General features: G+C 40.8%; 1 protein-coding gene across 1 annotated transcript in view; it reads left to right on the forward strand.

The window, feature by feature from the left end:
* Vps13c (vacuolar protein sorting 13 homolog C) overlaps positions 1-13907 on the forward strand; it is a 148560-nt gene that overhangs the window by 130874 nt on the left and 3779 nt on the right. Inside the window, exons 74-78 of the mRNA XM_028771361.1 lie at positions 89-252; positions 535-580; positions 2722-2845; positions 3284-3398; positions 9161-9249. Coding sequence (XP_028627194.1) covers positions 89-252; positions 535-580; positions 2722-2845; positions 3284-3398; positions 9161-9249 — 538 coding nt within the window. The remainder of the gene's footprint in view (positions 1-88; positions 253-534; positions 581-2721; positions 2846-3283; positions 3399-9160; positions 9250-13907) is intronic.

The following is a 13907-nucleotide window of genomic DNA, read 5'->3' on the forward strand; positions in this document are numbered from 1 at the left end:
GACTGAGAAGGAACTGTAGGTACTTACTTACAGCAGGTGCAGGCTGTCCTGTGTGCAGTGGTGACTGACTTCTTGGTGTGCTCCGCAGGTGGTGCAGCGGGAGTCGTATCTCGAATTACTGGTTCTGTTGGAAAAGGCCTGGCAGCAATTACAATGGACAAAGAATATCAGCAGAAGAGGAGAGAGGAGATGGGCCGACAGCCTAAAGATTTTGGAGACAGTCTTGCCAGAGGAGGGAAGGGCTTCCTGCGTGTGAGTCTCCTGTTGAGCTTTCAGGAATCTATCCCAGATGCACTGGAGCTATTAGACTAATGACATATGCTCTGTGGCTCTTTCTGCTATGAATTTCGTAAGATTTAATGTTCGTAAAATTAGTGTGTGCACTTACATGGGCATATTGTTAACTGTTAAATTCTTAATCTTATAAAACAAATAGCAGGAAAAAATTAGTATGTCTATGGAGACCTCTAGTGGTCGGTTTAGTGTTAAGCACCATTGGTTTCCTGGAGACTTGATGATGGATTTCTCTTGCAGGGTGTCGTAGGTGGAGTGACTGGAATAATAACAAAGCCTGTGGAAGGTAGGTAGAAAACACTTCTCTCCTGCACGGAGGGGAAGGGTACATGCATGCCAGATGCTGTTGATACTCCATGTTTGACTGAGAGGATTACCGACCAAACTTTATATTACAGTTGTGATTATCAATGTGTTGTCTTCAGAAATGTTAAGGAGTGACTGACTCAGATTTTGAATGATGTTTTCATCAAGGCCAGAAGAAAATTAAATTCTCTGAGGCCCTCTGTAGCCATTGACATGTACTAGGTATATATACATATGCATATATATTTTTATATATATTTAAAAGATATTTATATATTTAATATATATTTAAAATATATAAAACATATAATATATATATAACATATTATGATATATATATGTATACTTTTAAAAATTAAGAGGCAATGTTGGAGGACTTACATGTCCCAATAGTGTTGGCACATGTTGCATGTCTCAGTTTTAAAGCTTACCACACATAAAGCTACAGTGATTATGCTTATATAGCATGATACTGGCATGAAGGTAGGCATGTAGGTCAATGAACCCTTGCAAGTCCTGGATCTTTGAGATGGGTGCTAAGCTGAATCTAGCAGTGGCTTCAGCAGGTGGGACATGTGCATGTGGAGAACAGTAATCCAACCCTGGCATACACGGGATGATGTGCAGAGGGTGAGAGCAGAAGTCAGAACTTAGTGGCAGGTGCAGCAGCTAGTGCTGTGGTTTGACAGAGCCCTTCCAGACGGGATACCAAGGCATGGGTGACAACAGACAAGGCAGATAAGTTGGACTCAACAGGATTTAAGGTTTTATGTGTTGGAGGATACCATGAGGAAAAGGACAGTTTGCCAAAATTAAAACAAAACTCATGTCTTGGAAAATATTATCATAAAAAGAAAAAATTGAACGAAATGAGATAAAAGTCTTGTACTATATTTGATAAGAGATTTATTGCTTGACTATAGAAAGATCTTGTATAAGCTAACAATAAGAAGATAACCCAGATAAAGCTGGAAAAGAATCTGAATATACTGTTCCTCAAGGAAGATATGCAAGTGTACACTTTAGTCATCTGGGAAGTATGGACGGAAATCAAAACTAGAGTTCACTTCACATCAGTTAGGGTCACTAAAGTAAGTCAGTGCAGGTGTGAGGCAATTAGAATCTCCATAGCTGCTGGTAGAGCACACAGTAGTGCAGCCACTTATAGGAGAACATTCTGCCCATCCCTCTGCAATTAAACACGGAAACACCATGTGTTAGCAAGGTACCCCAAAGTGTTGAAAATAGACTTTCAGTCTTACATGAGAATGTTCATAATTTCATTATTCATTGGAGCAAAACATAAAAAGACCTGTCTATCCCCAATGCATGAATAAATAAAATATGGCATATCTGTTCAATAGAATATTCTTCAGCCATAAACTGAAGCCAAGCAGTGATACATGCCACGGTGTAAATGAATTTAGAATGCATGATTCTGAGTAAACAAAGCCCAGACTAGATAGACTGTTCAGTGAAAGCAGCTTGGGTGTAGTGTCCAGAAGAAAGTATACTGGGTGATTGCAAAGTCTGAAGAGGCAGGGAACAGGGAGGAGAGGCGGTGAGTCGGATAGGTTCAGATGGGGATTGGGGAAATAGAGTGACAGACTGTAGGCACAGAGTGGCTTTCTGAGACAACAGGGATTTTCTAAAATTAAGTGTGATGATGTTGTACAGTTCTTAATAGACCAAAAGCATTTAATTTGTATGGTGGGACATTTTATAGTATGTGAACAGAATTTTTAATAAGTTGAGTTGTTTTAATACACTGCTTGGATATCCTAATGGTTGTAATGGAATGAGTAAGTTGCTCTCTGTTAAGTTCTCTGATCTCCCTGGCACATACACTGACTAAGCTGTATCAGTCTTCTTAACTCTGTGTGGGCCTCAGTATCCTGGAAATCTCTACCCACTCTTGGCATAAGCATCTGCTGAAGTGGTCTGGTTTCGGCCCAGGAATCTGTGCTTTGAGAACAACCATGTTATCACGTTAAGATAAAATGTAATGTTCCCCAGACACCTAAATATTTGTGGTTTCTGAGTTGGCTTGTGTTTTTGTTGAGTTCAGACTTGCTTACATTAAAGTATCATTGCATATTTGTTGTCTTTGGTTTCCTAAAGGTGCCAAGAAGGAGGGCGCTGCCGGCTTCTTTAAAGGAATTGGAAAAGGGCTTGTGGGTGCCGTGGCACGTCCAACTGGCGGGATCATAGATATGGCTAGCAGCACCTTCCAAGGCATTCAAAGGTAAGGGAGTCCATCCACTGGGCCGGGTATACTGTATTAGCAAGCTCTAAGGCTCTTGGATGTAATTGAAAGTCATAGAGGCTTTATAAAACCAAGTAGTACTGTGGAAAGGAATAAAAAATGAAATGAGTCTTACAGCGTAGTTTTCATTTAATTTAATTTAATTTAATTTAATTTAATTTAATTTAATTTCATATTCAGTCAGTGAGAGCCAGCAAGGCTCCATAGTGTCCATGACTTCAGAATCTGATGCCTTCTTTCTTCAAGAAAAGGGTGGCTGCTTAGGCATGGCTTTAATAATTTTTTCTTCACTTTGAATGAGTTTTAAAAATTACTAATAGTGTTTACTTGTTTGAGCAAAACTGTTGAGTAGGTTTGATCAACATCAATTTGTCTAATTTTGAAAGATGCTCACGTATTTTCTGTTATGTTATTCAGGGTAGCAGAATCTACTGAGGAGGTGTCCAGCCTCCGCCCACCTCGCCTGATCCACGAAGATGGTATCATCCGTCCATATGACAGGCAGGAATCTGAGGGCTCTGACCTACTAGAGGTAAATATTGTCCTTCATGACCGTGAAATGGAGAGATTCTAGGACAGAGATGTCATGGGTGATTTTTAAAGACCAAATCGTGAGTCTCTGCAGGAGTGTCTGTGGTTATCGAGTAGAAGCTGTTGTTCCGTGTGGTGGCCTGGCATGTTGAGGGGAGCTAACTGGTAACTCATTTTCTGTAAGGACAGGAGCAAGGCACAGGGCCTTTTCTGTGCAGAAAAGACTGTCCTGGGAGCAGCTGCAGGCTGTTTCACCATCCGTGTGGCAGCTTACTTAGTTACCGTGTTTCGCTTTGGCTTCTTGCTTTGTGCCTAATGTTGGAATTGCACTGCTGCCCTTTGCTCTTGGCCATGTGACCTGGCTCCTCTTACTGTGAGAATCTAAAATTATTCTGCTAGACAGAACTAGAGACGAGAAAAAGATTTTAAAAATTAATGTATTTTGGCATTTTATCTTGGCTGTAGTTTCATTATACTTAAATAATATATATACTTAAATTGTTGTTCTCCCATGACTGGCTTTCCCTCAACAGAGACTTATTAATATTTTCATTCTTTATGATAAAGATGACTTAGTTATTCTTAGCCTTTTGTTTTCATTATATGTGATTGCATTTTACCTTTTTGCATGCTTCTAACTTTCTTTTCTTTCTTTTTCTGCCTACACAGCAAGAACTGGGAACACAGGAGTAAATATTTCCCGTACTGCCTGATTCCATCCTTAAAACTCAAATCAAACCTACTATTGTTTAACCGTGTGTGAATCAGACTGAGGGCCAATTTTAATGAAACTTCTTTATGACTCTCTCGTCTTTCTGAGCTTTTCAAAATGGTGGCCCATAGTTGAAAATGATGGCTTCATGTAATTCTACATAGGGCTAAGTGATTGGTGTAAAAGATTCCATGGTGCAGGAAATAACTTTGCTAGTTTGTGGTTAGGAGGTTAAAGGATGTTGAGCCCAGAGAACATTCTTTGCTACAGTTTTGGGAGTTGTATCCCTTGTGAATCAGGTTGTTCATGTACACTTCAGATGAAGTTGAGAAGGATGGCTCTGTGCAGTGAATGTCTATATTTCTGAATCTCAATGATGGAATTATGTAGAGTTCTGTTCCACATAGCACCCCAAACTTAAGTTATGGGACTATTAACCTGGGAGATAATGTTTTCATAAATAATACAGAGTTTCTCTGAGCTTGTCCTTAGACCTGAGATGAGTCTTGGCATAGGAATTGTAGGAGAATGTTCCTTCAGTATATTTTTTCTTTCATAAATCATTTATGGCTAAATAAATGATATAATTTTATATGGTCTGCACCCTTATCCTTCATCAGGATGCTTTTGGAAAACTAAGCCCTATTGTTGGTTACACTTACCTCATAATTACTAGTTTTAATTATTGTAAGTAGAGGTAGTAACAGAACATGGTATTAGTCAATTATCGCTGTGGCAGCCGAGTGTATAGATATCGCTCCTTTTATAAACAAACAGAGGGAGGGCTGGGAGATGGCATAGTTGGTAAACTCGTCCTAGCAAGCACAAAGACCTGAGTTTAGATCTCCAGTACCCATAGAAAAGCCACATGTGGTGGGTGGTACATGTCTGTGCTCCAGTACTGGGTGGAGTAGGTGTCAGGAAACGGCAAAATCTGGAGTTTGTTGACAGCCAGCTCACTTATTTTTAGTGAGTACCAGATTTAGTGAGAGAGCCTACTCAAAATCAGAGTAAAACAGAAGATAGTAATGGAGGAAGACAGCTGATAACAAGTTCAGTCCTCCACACATCCACGCCTGCACACCTGCACACCTTCACAGACTCATATACAAATGTTTGTACACATGCATATGCCACACATAACATGTGTGCACCCCTTCACAGACACATGCTCAGATGTACATGTGCATATGGCTCTGACACTTTATAAATTTAATCCCCAGAGGTTTCTCTTGATGAGAACAAAATAACTATAAATTATCATTTGTACCCCAGCTAATTCCCAAAGTAAATGATATTTTAATTTCTATTTTAAATAATAATGGAAATGTTTAGTTTTGTGATTTAACAGTGTCTTATCTATCCACTAATATTGAAGCCAAAATAGAAACTTGATCCTTAATATATATTTTAAAGATAATGAAGCTGTTAAGATGCAAGCATTCAGTTGGATTATATATTCTCTTTGTGGACAGGGTCTACTGTGTGGTCCTGGTTGGCCTGGAATTCTCTGTGCACACCAGGCTGGCCTTGAATCCATAGAGATCCTCTTGCTTTTGCCTCCCATGTGCTGGTACTAAAGGCATGCATTTATGGTTTTAAATGCATAGTTATAAAAAGCAATTAGTTGCCGGGCAGTGGTGGGGCACGCCTTTAATCCCAGCACTTGGGAGGCAGAGGCAGGCGGATTTCTGAGTTCGAGGCCAGCCTGGTCTACAGAGTGAGTTCCAGAACAGCCAGGGCTACACAGAGAAACCCTGTCTCAGAAAAAAAAAAATTAGTTGAACACTAAAGCAGACACTGTAAAGAGAAAATAACTGATGTCCAAGACCAGACAGCACTGGATAGACAAAAGAAATGACTTGCATCCTTGGCTAGGGCACAGCTCAGGTAAAGCAGCATGCACAAGGCTTAGGTTTGAACCCTGGCATCGCCATGTTCCCCTCAAAACAGGACTTCTGTGCTTATGGGACCAAGTATAGAAAACTACGTAAATATTAATAGTAGCCAAAACAAAAAGCTTCTAGTGTCTGGATAATTGGGGATAGGTACAATGTCCCTGTGTGTGCAGCTTCGGTGAGAATCTAGCACAATCTTTCGCTTCAGATGCTGCAGCTCCTTGTGTGGGAGTCACAAGTTTTAGTTTTCCTGAATATATTCCAATTTTACCGAGACTTTTGTGATTCTCTGAGATCTGGGGTCTTTTTTTTTTTTAATTTATTATGTTTTATTTTTTAGCTCCTTTGTGATTCTTGTGATTTCTTTTTATATATATATGTATTAAGCAAAAAGTTATTTTAGCTAAGGCTGTAGTCATCTTGTATGACTTTTAAGTTTTTGTTACAATGTCAGACAACCCTTTAAATTGTAATATATTGTACTAATTTTGGAAGAAATAGAGGGTAACTGCTGTAGGGTTTGGTAGCTTGTTCGTGGGTAACTGAGTTTAGCTCCTGCAGCTCTCCCTGTCTTGCTGTGATCAGAGAGCTGAGCAAGAAGCACTTTCTGATTAGTTAGACTCTGCTGGATTGATTCCTTAAGGGAGTAAGTGTAACTAGACCTGTAAATGTCACAAAGTCCTAGAGTATTAGATTATATCTTCCTCGCTCTTACTGTAATACTGGCTTATTCTAAATAATTTATTTGGGGGTCCTTTTGAGCTCCCTTTATTATTTTTTTAACCTACTAAGCATTCCTCTGTGAAAATCCTCACTTACATGCCATGTGTTTATAGCATAATCCACTCTAGGATTCCCTTAGGATGATGCTGCTTATATGGTACATGTATATATATGTATAGATAGATAGATAGATAGATAGATAGATAGATAGATAGATAGATAGATAGATAGCCAGGCTTTATTTATTATTTATTTTGCTTGTAATTCTTAATAGTCATACAATATTTAATGTGGTTTTCTTTGCTTTTCTACCTAATTATATTTTTCTGTGTATGGAAATGTTTTATTAACACTTTAACCCTTGCCTGTCCACTCGCTCACTGAGGTAATCTTGCATTGTGTATCTCTGTTCTTTGCTCTGACTTTGGTTCCTGTACTGTACTCGGTGATATTATTAACTTTGTGATAAATACCACTGTACATTTTCATTCTGCCTTTTCACGCCTTGTGCTGTTTCCTTAGAATTAATTTGAAAGGGATGAAAAAGAATGGGTAAAGGATCCTTTCATTTACCAAAACATTACTAAATTCCTCATGTTGAGTTTTGGAACCAAGTATTGCATTGGTCAGTTTGGTCTCCTGTTATCCTTAGTGATTGTTTCTTGCTCTGAATTTCAGAGTCTAGTGGATCTTTCATAGCACTGAAAAGATGTTTTTCAGTGCATCCTGGTGATGAATTGCACATGAGGGCTCTAGGCGGTTGAAGCACAGCTTGGTAAAGAATGGCCATGTGAGGAGAGAAGCAGGCGTCCCCCAGCTTCTCTGGCTTAAGCATGCTGTCACGTATCACCATCATGTATAGCCTAGATCCAGCTAAAGGCACCACATTGTTATACTGCGCTATTCTGCTTTTCTGTTCTCTCTGAAGAAACTGAGGGTTTGATGGCAAAATATTGTTGAGAATTCACAGAGTGGACTGTGAAACAAGTGCCATCTCCTTTCCAAGATGTGTTCTGGAGATGCCGCTTCAGCTCTGCAGGAATTCTCTTCCTCATCCGTGGCTCTTGCAATCCTTGCTTGTAGCTTTTTTTTTTTAATTGGCAAGGAATGACTAGGGGCCTACATATTTTAAAATGTGAGTTCCATCGCCAGCACCACCAATAACAAATGTACTTAAGCTTTGCAATACCAAACACCAGGTGTGCTTTCCTGGCAGTGTGTATGCTGACTGTATGATCCTGATGCTGTTGGAGTGTGTCCTCAGTCATGCAGTGGTACAGTCTTCATTACCCAGTGTGTCTGTCTTCTCTATTTTATGCCCATGTATTATGTGATCTTTAATCACCCATTATAGATGGTCTCAATGATATTTATTAGTATTTGTTATAAAATGTATTTGTTTTTAATGTGTATTGACTAATATAAGTCAATAGTTTTAAGATACTTGAAAAAGAAAATAAATATTTTATTGGCTACAATTTATACTTGGGTTTTTCGTGCATTAGGAATAAACTGTGCAAATATTTTGAAATGGTAGAAATTCTTTGTGTCCATAATTGTCTATTTTAGTCAGAAATATAATTGCATACAAAAATGTTTCTTTTCAACTTGTGCTTAATCTAATGACCAAATACATAAAGACAGCAAAGCCCTTTCAGGATTATCATTATGTGGTATATAACCCTGTCCAAATTAGTGGTTGGGTCTTAGCTTGTTAAAAATTATTTTTTATGTATTTGTGTGTGTGTGCCTGGGTGTGTGTTTGTGCATCATGTGCATGACTGAGCCTTTGGAGGCCAACAAAGGGCATCAGATTCCGTGGAACTGGAGTTACAGGAGATTGTGAGCTATAGTGTGGATGCTGGGAATAGAACCTGGATTCTCTGAAAGAGAAGCAAGTGCTCTTACCCATTGAACCATCTCTCCAGCCCCCAGATCTTAGCTTTTAAGAAAAGTCACATACTTCTTTCAAAGAAACCTGAAGAAAACTGTGAGCCATCCTGTGAAAACGGCTATTTCTGAATTTTATGTCTGTGCCATCCCAAGTCCTTGCTAGGGAATGACCCTTTAAGGACCACTGAGACATTAATGTGGTGATTTTTTTGTTACTATATTTATATATTCTTAATGAAGATATGTGATTGTTTCTGGTTGATAGCTTTGAGTTTCTTAAGTTACTAAGAACAAGATATTTTTCATCAGATGGTCACTTGGTCAGTGTTCCATATATTTGTCTCTTAAGGCAACAGTGAAAAGTAATCGATAACTATATTACAAATAGGCTATTTTCTTGCTACAGATGCCAATATGCAGTATTCTGGTTTTGTTTCTAATGTACCTTTTCCTAACATTGATTATCATCGGCTGCTATAAAAATTATATTTAAATATATGTAGCTCCTAAGTCTTACCTCTTGCTTTTTTTTTTCAGAATCATATCAAGAAGTTAGAAGATGAGGCCTACCAGTTCCACTGTGCGGTTCCTGGAAACAAGAGGGCTGTCCTTATGATTACAAACAGGTATCACCTGCCTTCTAGATGCACCCAGCTGTGCTCATACTCATGGGAGGACTTTCAGAGGACAGGGGCAAGATAACCATTTCCATATGTCAGAGACACACAGCTCTGGATAGCTCTCTGACAGTGTGTGCTCCAAGCCCCTCCTTCTGGAGATGCAGAAGCTTGGCCCAGATTGGCTTAGGGCTATCCCAAAGGCAAGAGCTGCTGAGAACACATTGAGCTTGGCCTCACTCTTGCAGTGAGGTCACTGTAAGGAGTCACTTCCAATAGACGAGGGCGATGTCACTTTCCCTTGTAAGGTTTTATATGGGATATTGACAAATCCCTTTTCAGGGTGGTGTTGTTCTGTATGCCCATCCAAATTCCTTCTGAGTGTTTTGGAAATAGCAAACACCTTCTCCAGAGAAAAGGGATTTGTGCTAAAATATCAAACTTAATGTCCTGGGATTTACCCTAGAAATAAACTTATCTACAGATAACTACTGTAGATCAATAATTTTCAAAGTGCTGTATTTTGTAAGATTAAAGCAGATTGCATAGAGTAGGCACACTCTGCCCAGTGTTCTTTCTCCCTCTCTTTTATGCTCTCCCTTCCTCCCATCCTCTATCCCTTCCCTTCTCCCTCCCTCCCCTCCTCTCTCCCTCCTTCCCTCCCCATCCTTCTTTCTCCTCCCCCTCTATCCCTTTCCCTCCCTTCCTCCCTCCCTTCTTCCCTTTCTCGTTCCCTCCCTTCTTCTCTCCCTTTTCCTCTAATGTATCCATCTGTCTGAATTTTGGAAACCAAATCCAAGGTGTAATGGTTGCTAAGCGAGTGCTCTCCCACCAAGCTGCAACCCCAGCTCCTCACTATTGGATCTGAATATACCTGAATGGGAAGAAAAATAAGGAAAGGTGAATGAAGTATGGAATCTAGACTTTGATATGAGCCTTTCTAAACAGGTTAGTTAGCTAACCAGTCATATAAGGAAGGGTTATTCAGTCACCATATTGGTCCATTAGTTGGGATGTGAATGCAGGGGCTATAGAGATGGCTTGGCAGATAAGAGCACTTGCTGCTCTTGTGGGGGCTCAGGTTCAGTTTTTAGCACCCACCTTGGGCTGATGCCTCTGATGTCTATGGGCACCTGCACTTAAGTGCACACACCCATACTCAGATACACTTCAAAATGAAAATAAATAAGACTTTGAAAAGTCTGGAGTGGAGATCTTGGAGACTCCATACCAGTGTGTGTCACCTAGTTGAACTGTGATACTTGGAGCAGGAGAGAGAAAGGAAACTTCATATGTTAGGAAAGTGTGTTACTGTAGTGCTCAGGAGAAGAGAGAGCTTAAAAATGCACAAAACAGTAAGTTGCCTTTGGCACAAGGCTTTGCTATCTGATACTGCACTGGACTTAGGGTCAGGGGTGTGGGGATGCTTATCAGAGACTGATAGACCTGTGTGTGAGTACTGAAAGTGTCACAAGAAGGAAGGCACTGCAGGCTCTTGCTCTGCAAGGACCAGGGGTCCTATAGCTATCAGTCTCAAACAATTCCAAAATTCTCATAGCACCCCCTTGAGAGACATTAAACCCCCTGCTTTAATTTCCCTGTGCCTTGATCACCAGGTTCATTCAGGTCTGCCTTCCTGGACACTCAGGTCTAGCCCGTTCTCTCTCCTTATAGCCACTGTCATAGTGAGGCTGGCGATGTTTCCTTCTGGGCTTTGCCGCAACTGCCAGTCTTAATGTTCTATTCCAGGCCTGGAGCCCCAACTCTCTGCTTGCCACCAGAAGTATGACTGAAATAAAGAACCTTCATTTTGTGTCTGATTACCCATAAGTTGTAATTTAAAGAGGACACTAATATCATTCTAAAATCAAACATTAAGGTGATTTTTCTTGCCAAGGTATGCATTTGGCATTCCAGCCACAGACCTCCACACTCCTCAATAAGCCTTTCCTTCTGCTGGGGTTGATGGTACAGGCTGTTATCCCTGCTGCATGGGAAAGCAAGTCAGGAGGACTGAAGGGTTAAAACCTGACAGATTGAGTGGAGGGCCAGCCTAGGCAAAGTTGTGAGACCTGCCTCAAGATACATGGGGTCATAGCTCAGTGAGAGAATACTTGCCTAGCATTTGCAAGACCCTGAGTTGAGTACCACACAATCACTTTGCACCACTTAGTCTGTCAGAGTGTCTGTATTGTCTAAACAGTCTCTGCCTCTTTATAAAGAGAACACCCTCTTCTCATGATCAACTTGAACTCACCCTCCATGTCATCAGTGCAGCCTGCCCCCTTTTCAATGCTCTGAGTTCTTGGTGGCCTTCATTGTCTATGTGCTCATTTTCCCTTTTGAGCATGGGGTACCTCTCCAGCAGAGCCCTCACCTTTATTCTCTCCTCTGGCACCTACATGTTGTTTGAATTCACAAGTCTACATTTTTAGTTTTGTTGTCTTTAGTAGAGACTTACAATCAAGTATAGTTACATCAATTATTAATCTGACTCAGTGACTGGGAAATCAGTCTTGGTGTCCTTTAAGGATTATGCTGGGTTTTTTTTTTATTGCTATTCAGTAAAACGAGACATTTCTCCTCTGATATACATTAACGTTAAAATGTTCGAGTCTGGTATTTATTAGTAAGTCCAAAGTGAGTCTTTGCTGACATTTGGGCTTGTGACATTTGCTGTATGATCTGTGTTGGCTGGAAGGCATAAGTGACTGACAGGAAAGAGCAATTAGGAATATTCCCAAGTAAATTGGCTCCTCTTCAGGGGCTTCTGCTTCTTGCCTCCCAGTTGAGGGTACATCCTGCGCCTCTTGTGTTTCGAATGTGATTTCCCTCTCAGTTGTTTTTGCTGGTTCAAAACCAAAGACAGCATTCCTGAATTCTGCAAGATAGACAGAAGGGGCATTTCTAAAGTCCATTTTGTTTGGTAGAGAGTTATATTGCATTTCATTTAACATTTATATAGACTTTTTTTTTTAAATGAAGAGGATGCTTTTCTGAGTGAATTTTTAATTTTTTTATTGTTACTTTTATTTTTTTACAATCTAGCCATTGTCCCCCTCCTGATCCTCCTCCTACAGTTCTTCATCCCATTCCCCCTCCCTCCTGTTTCTAAGAAAATGTCTCCTCCCCCACCAGGCCATCCTACTCTCTGAGGCCTCCTGTCTTTCCAGGGTTAGGCACAGCTTCTCCCACCGAGGCCAGACCAGGCAGTCCTCTGCTATATAATTGTTGGGGGCCTTGGACCAGTTCTTATATGCTGCCTGGTTGGTGGCTCACTATCTGAGAGATCTCAGGGGTCCAAGTTAGTTCAGACTGCTGGTCTTCCTGTGGGGTTACCCTCCTCCTCAGCTTCTTCTAGCCTGTCCCTCATTCAACCACAGGGGTCCCTGACTTCAGTTCAATTGTTGAGTGTAAGTATCTGCATCTGCCTCAGTCAACTGCTTATTTGGCCTCTCAGAGGACAGCTATGCTAGGCTCCTGTCTGTAAGCACAGCATACCATCAGTAATAGTGTCAGGCCTTGGAGCTTCCCCTTGAGATGGATCCCAAGTTGGGCCGGTCACTGGACCTCCTTTCCCTCAGTCTCATCTCCATTTTTGTTCCTGCAGTTCTTTTAGACAGGAACAATTCTGGGTCAGAGTTTTTGACTGTGGAATGGCAACCGCATCCCTCCACTTGATGCCCTGTCTTTCTACTAGAGGTAGACTCTATGAGTTCCCTCTCTCCACTGTTGGGCATTTAATCTAAGGTTCCTCTCTTTGAGTCCTGAGAGTCTCTTACCTCCCAAGTCTCTGATACTTTCTAGAGGGTCGCTTCACCTCTTCCCCAACCCCAAGGTTGCATATTTCCATTCATTCTGCTGGCCCTCAGGGCTTCTCTCCTGTTTCTCCCCACCCCCATACCTGATTATGTCCCCCTTTTCCCCTCTCCCTCCCATCTCTCACCCAAGTCCTACCCAAATCCCTCCCTCTGCCTCCCATGATTGCTTTCTTCTTCCTCCCAAGTAAGATTGAGGCATCCTTACTTGGGCCCTTCTGCTTGTTAACTTTCTTGAGTTCTGTGGATTGTATCCTAGGTCTTCTGTACTTTTTGGCTAATATCTGCTTATCAGTGAATATATACCATGGATATCCTTTTGAGTCTGAAGTACCTCACTCAGGATATTTTCTAATTCCATCTATCTGCTTGCAAAACTCATGATGTCCTTGTTCTTAATAGCTGAATAGTATTCCATTGTGTAAATGAACCACATTTTCTATATCCATTTTTTATTTGTGGGACATCTGGGTTGTTTCCAGCTTCTGCCTATTACAGATAAGGCCACTATGAACATAGTGGAGCACATGTCCCTGAGGTATGGTGGGGCATCTTTTGGGTATATGCCCAATAGTGGTATAGCTGGGTCTTCAGATAGATCAATTCCCAATTTTCTGAGAAACCTTCAGATTGATTTCCGGAGTGGTTGTACCAGTTTATAATCCCACCAGCAATGGAGGAGTGTTCCTCTTTTTCCACATCCTCACGAACAGGTGCTGTCACCTAAATTTTTGATCTTAGCCATTCTGATTGGTGTAAGGTGGAATCACAGGGTCATTTTGCTTTGCATTTCTCTGATGACTAAGGACTTTGAACATTTCTTTAAGTGTTTCTTGACCAGTTGAGATA

This window comes from Grammomys surdaster, unplaced genomic scaffold (assembly GCF_004785775.1).
Source record: "Grammomys surdaster isolate TR1022 unplaced genomic scaffold, NIH_TR_1.0 206, whole genome shotgun sequence".
Lineage (NCBI taxonomy): Eukaryota > Metazoa > Chordata > Mammalia > Rodentia > Muridae > Grammomys > Grammomys surdaster.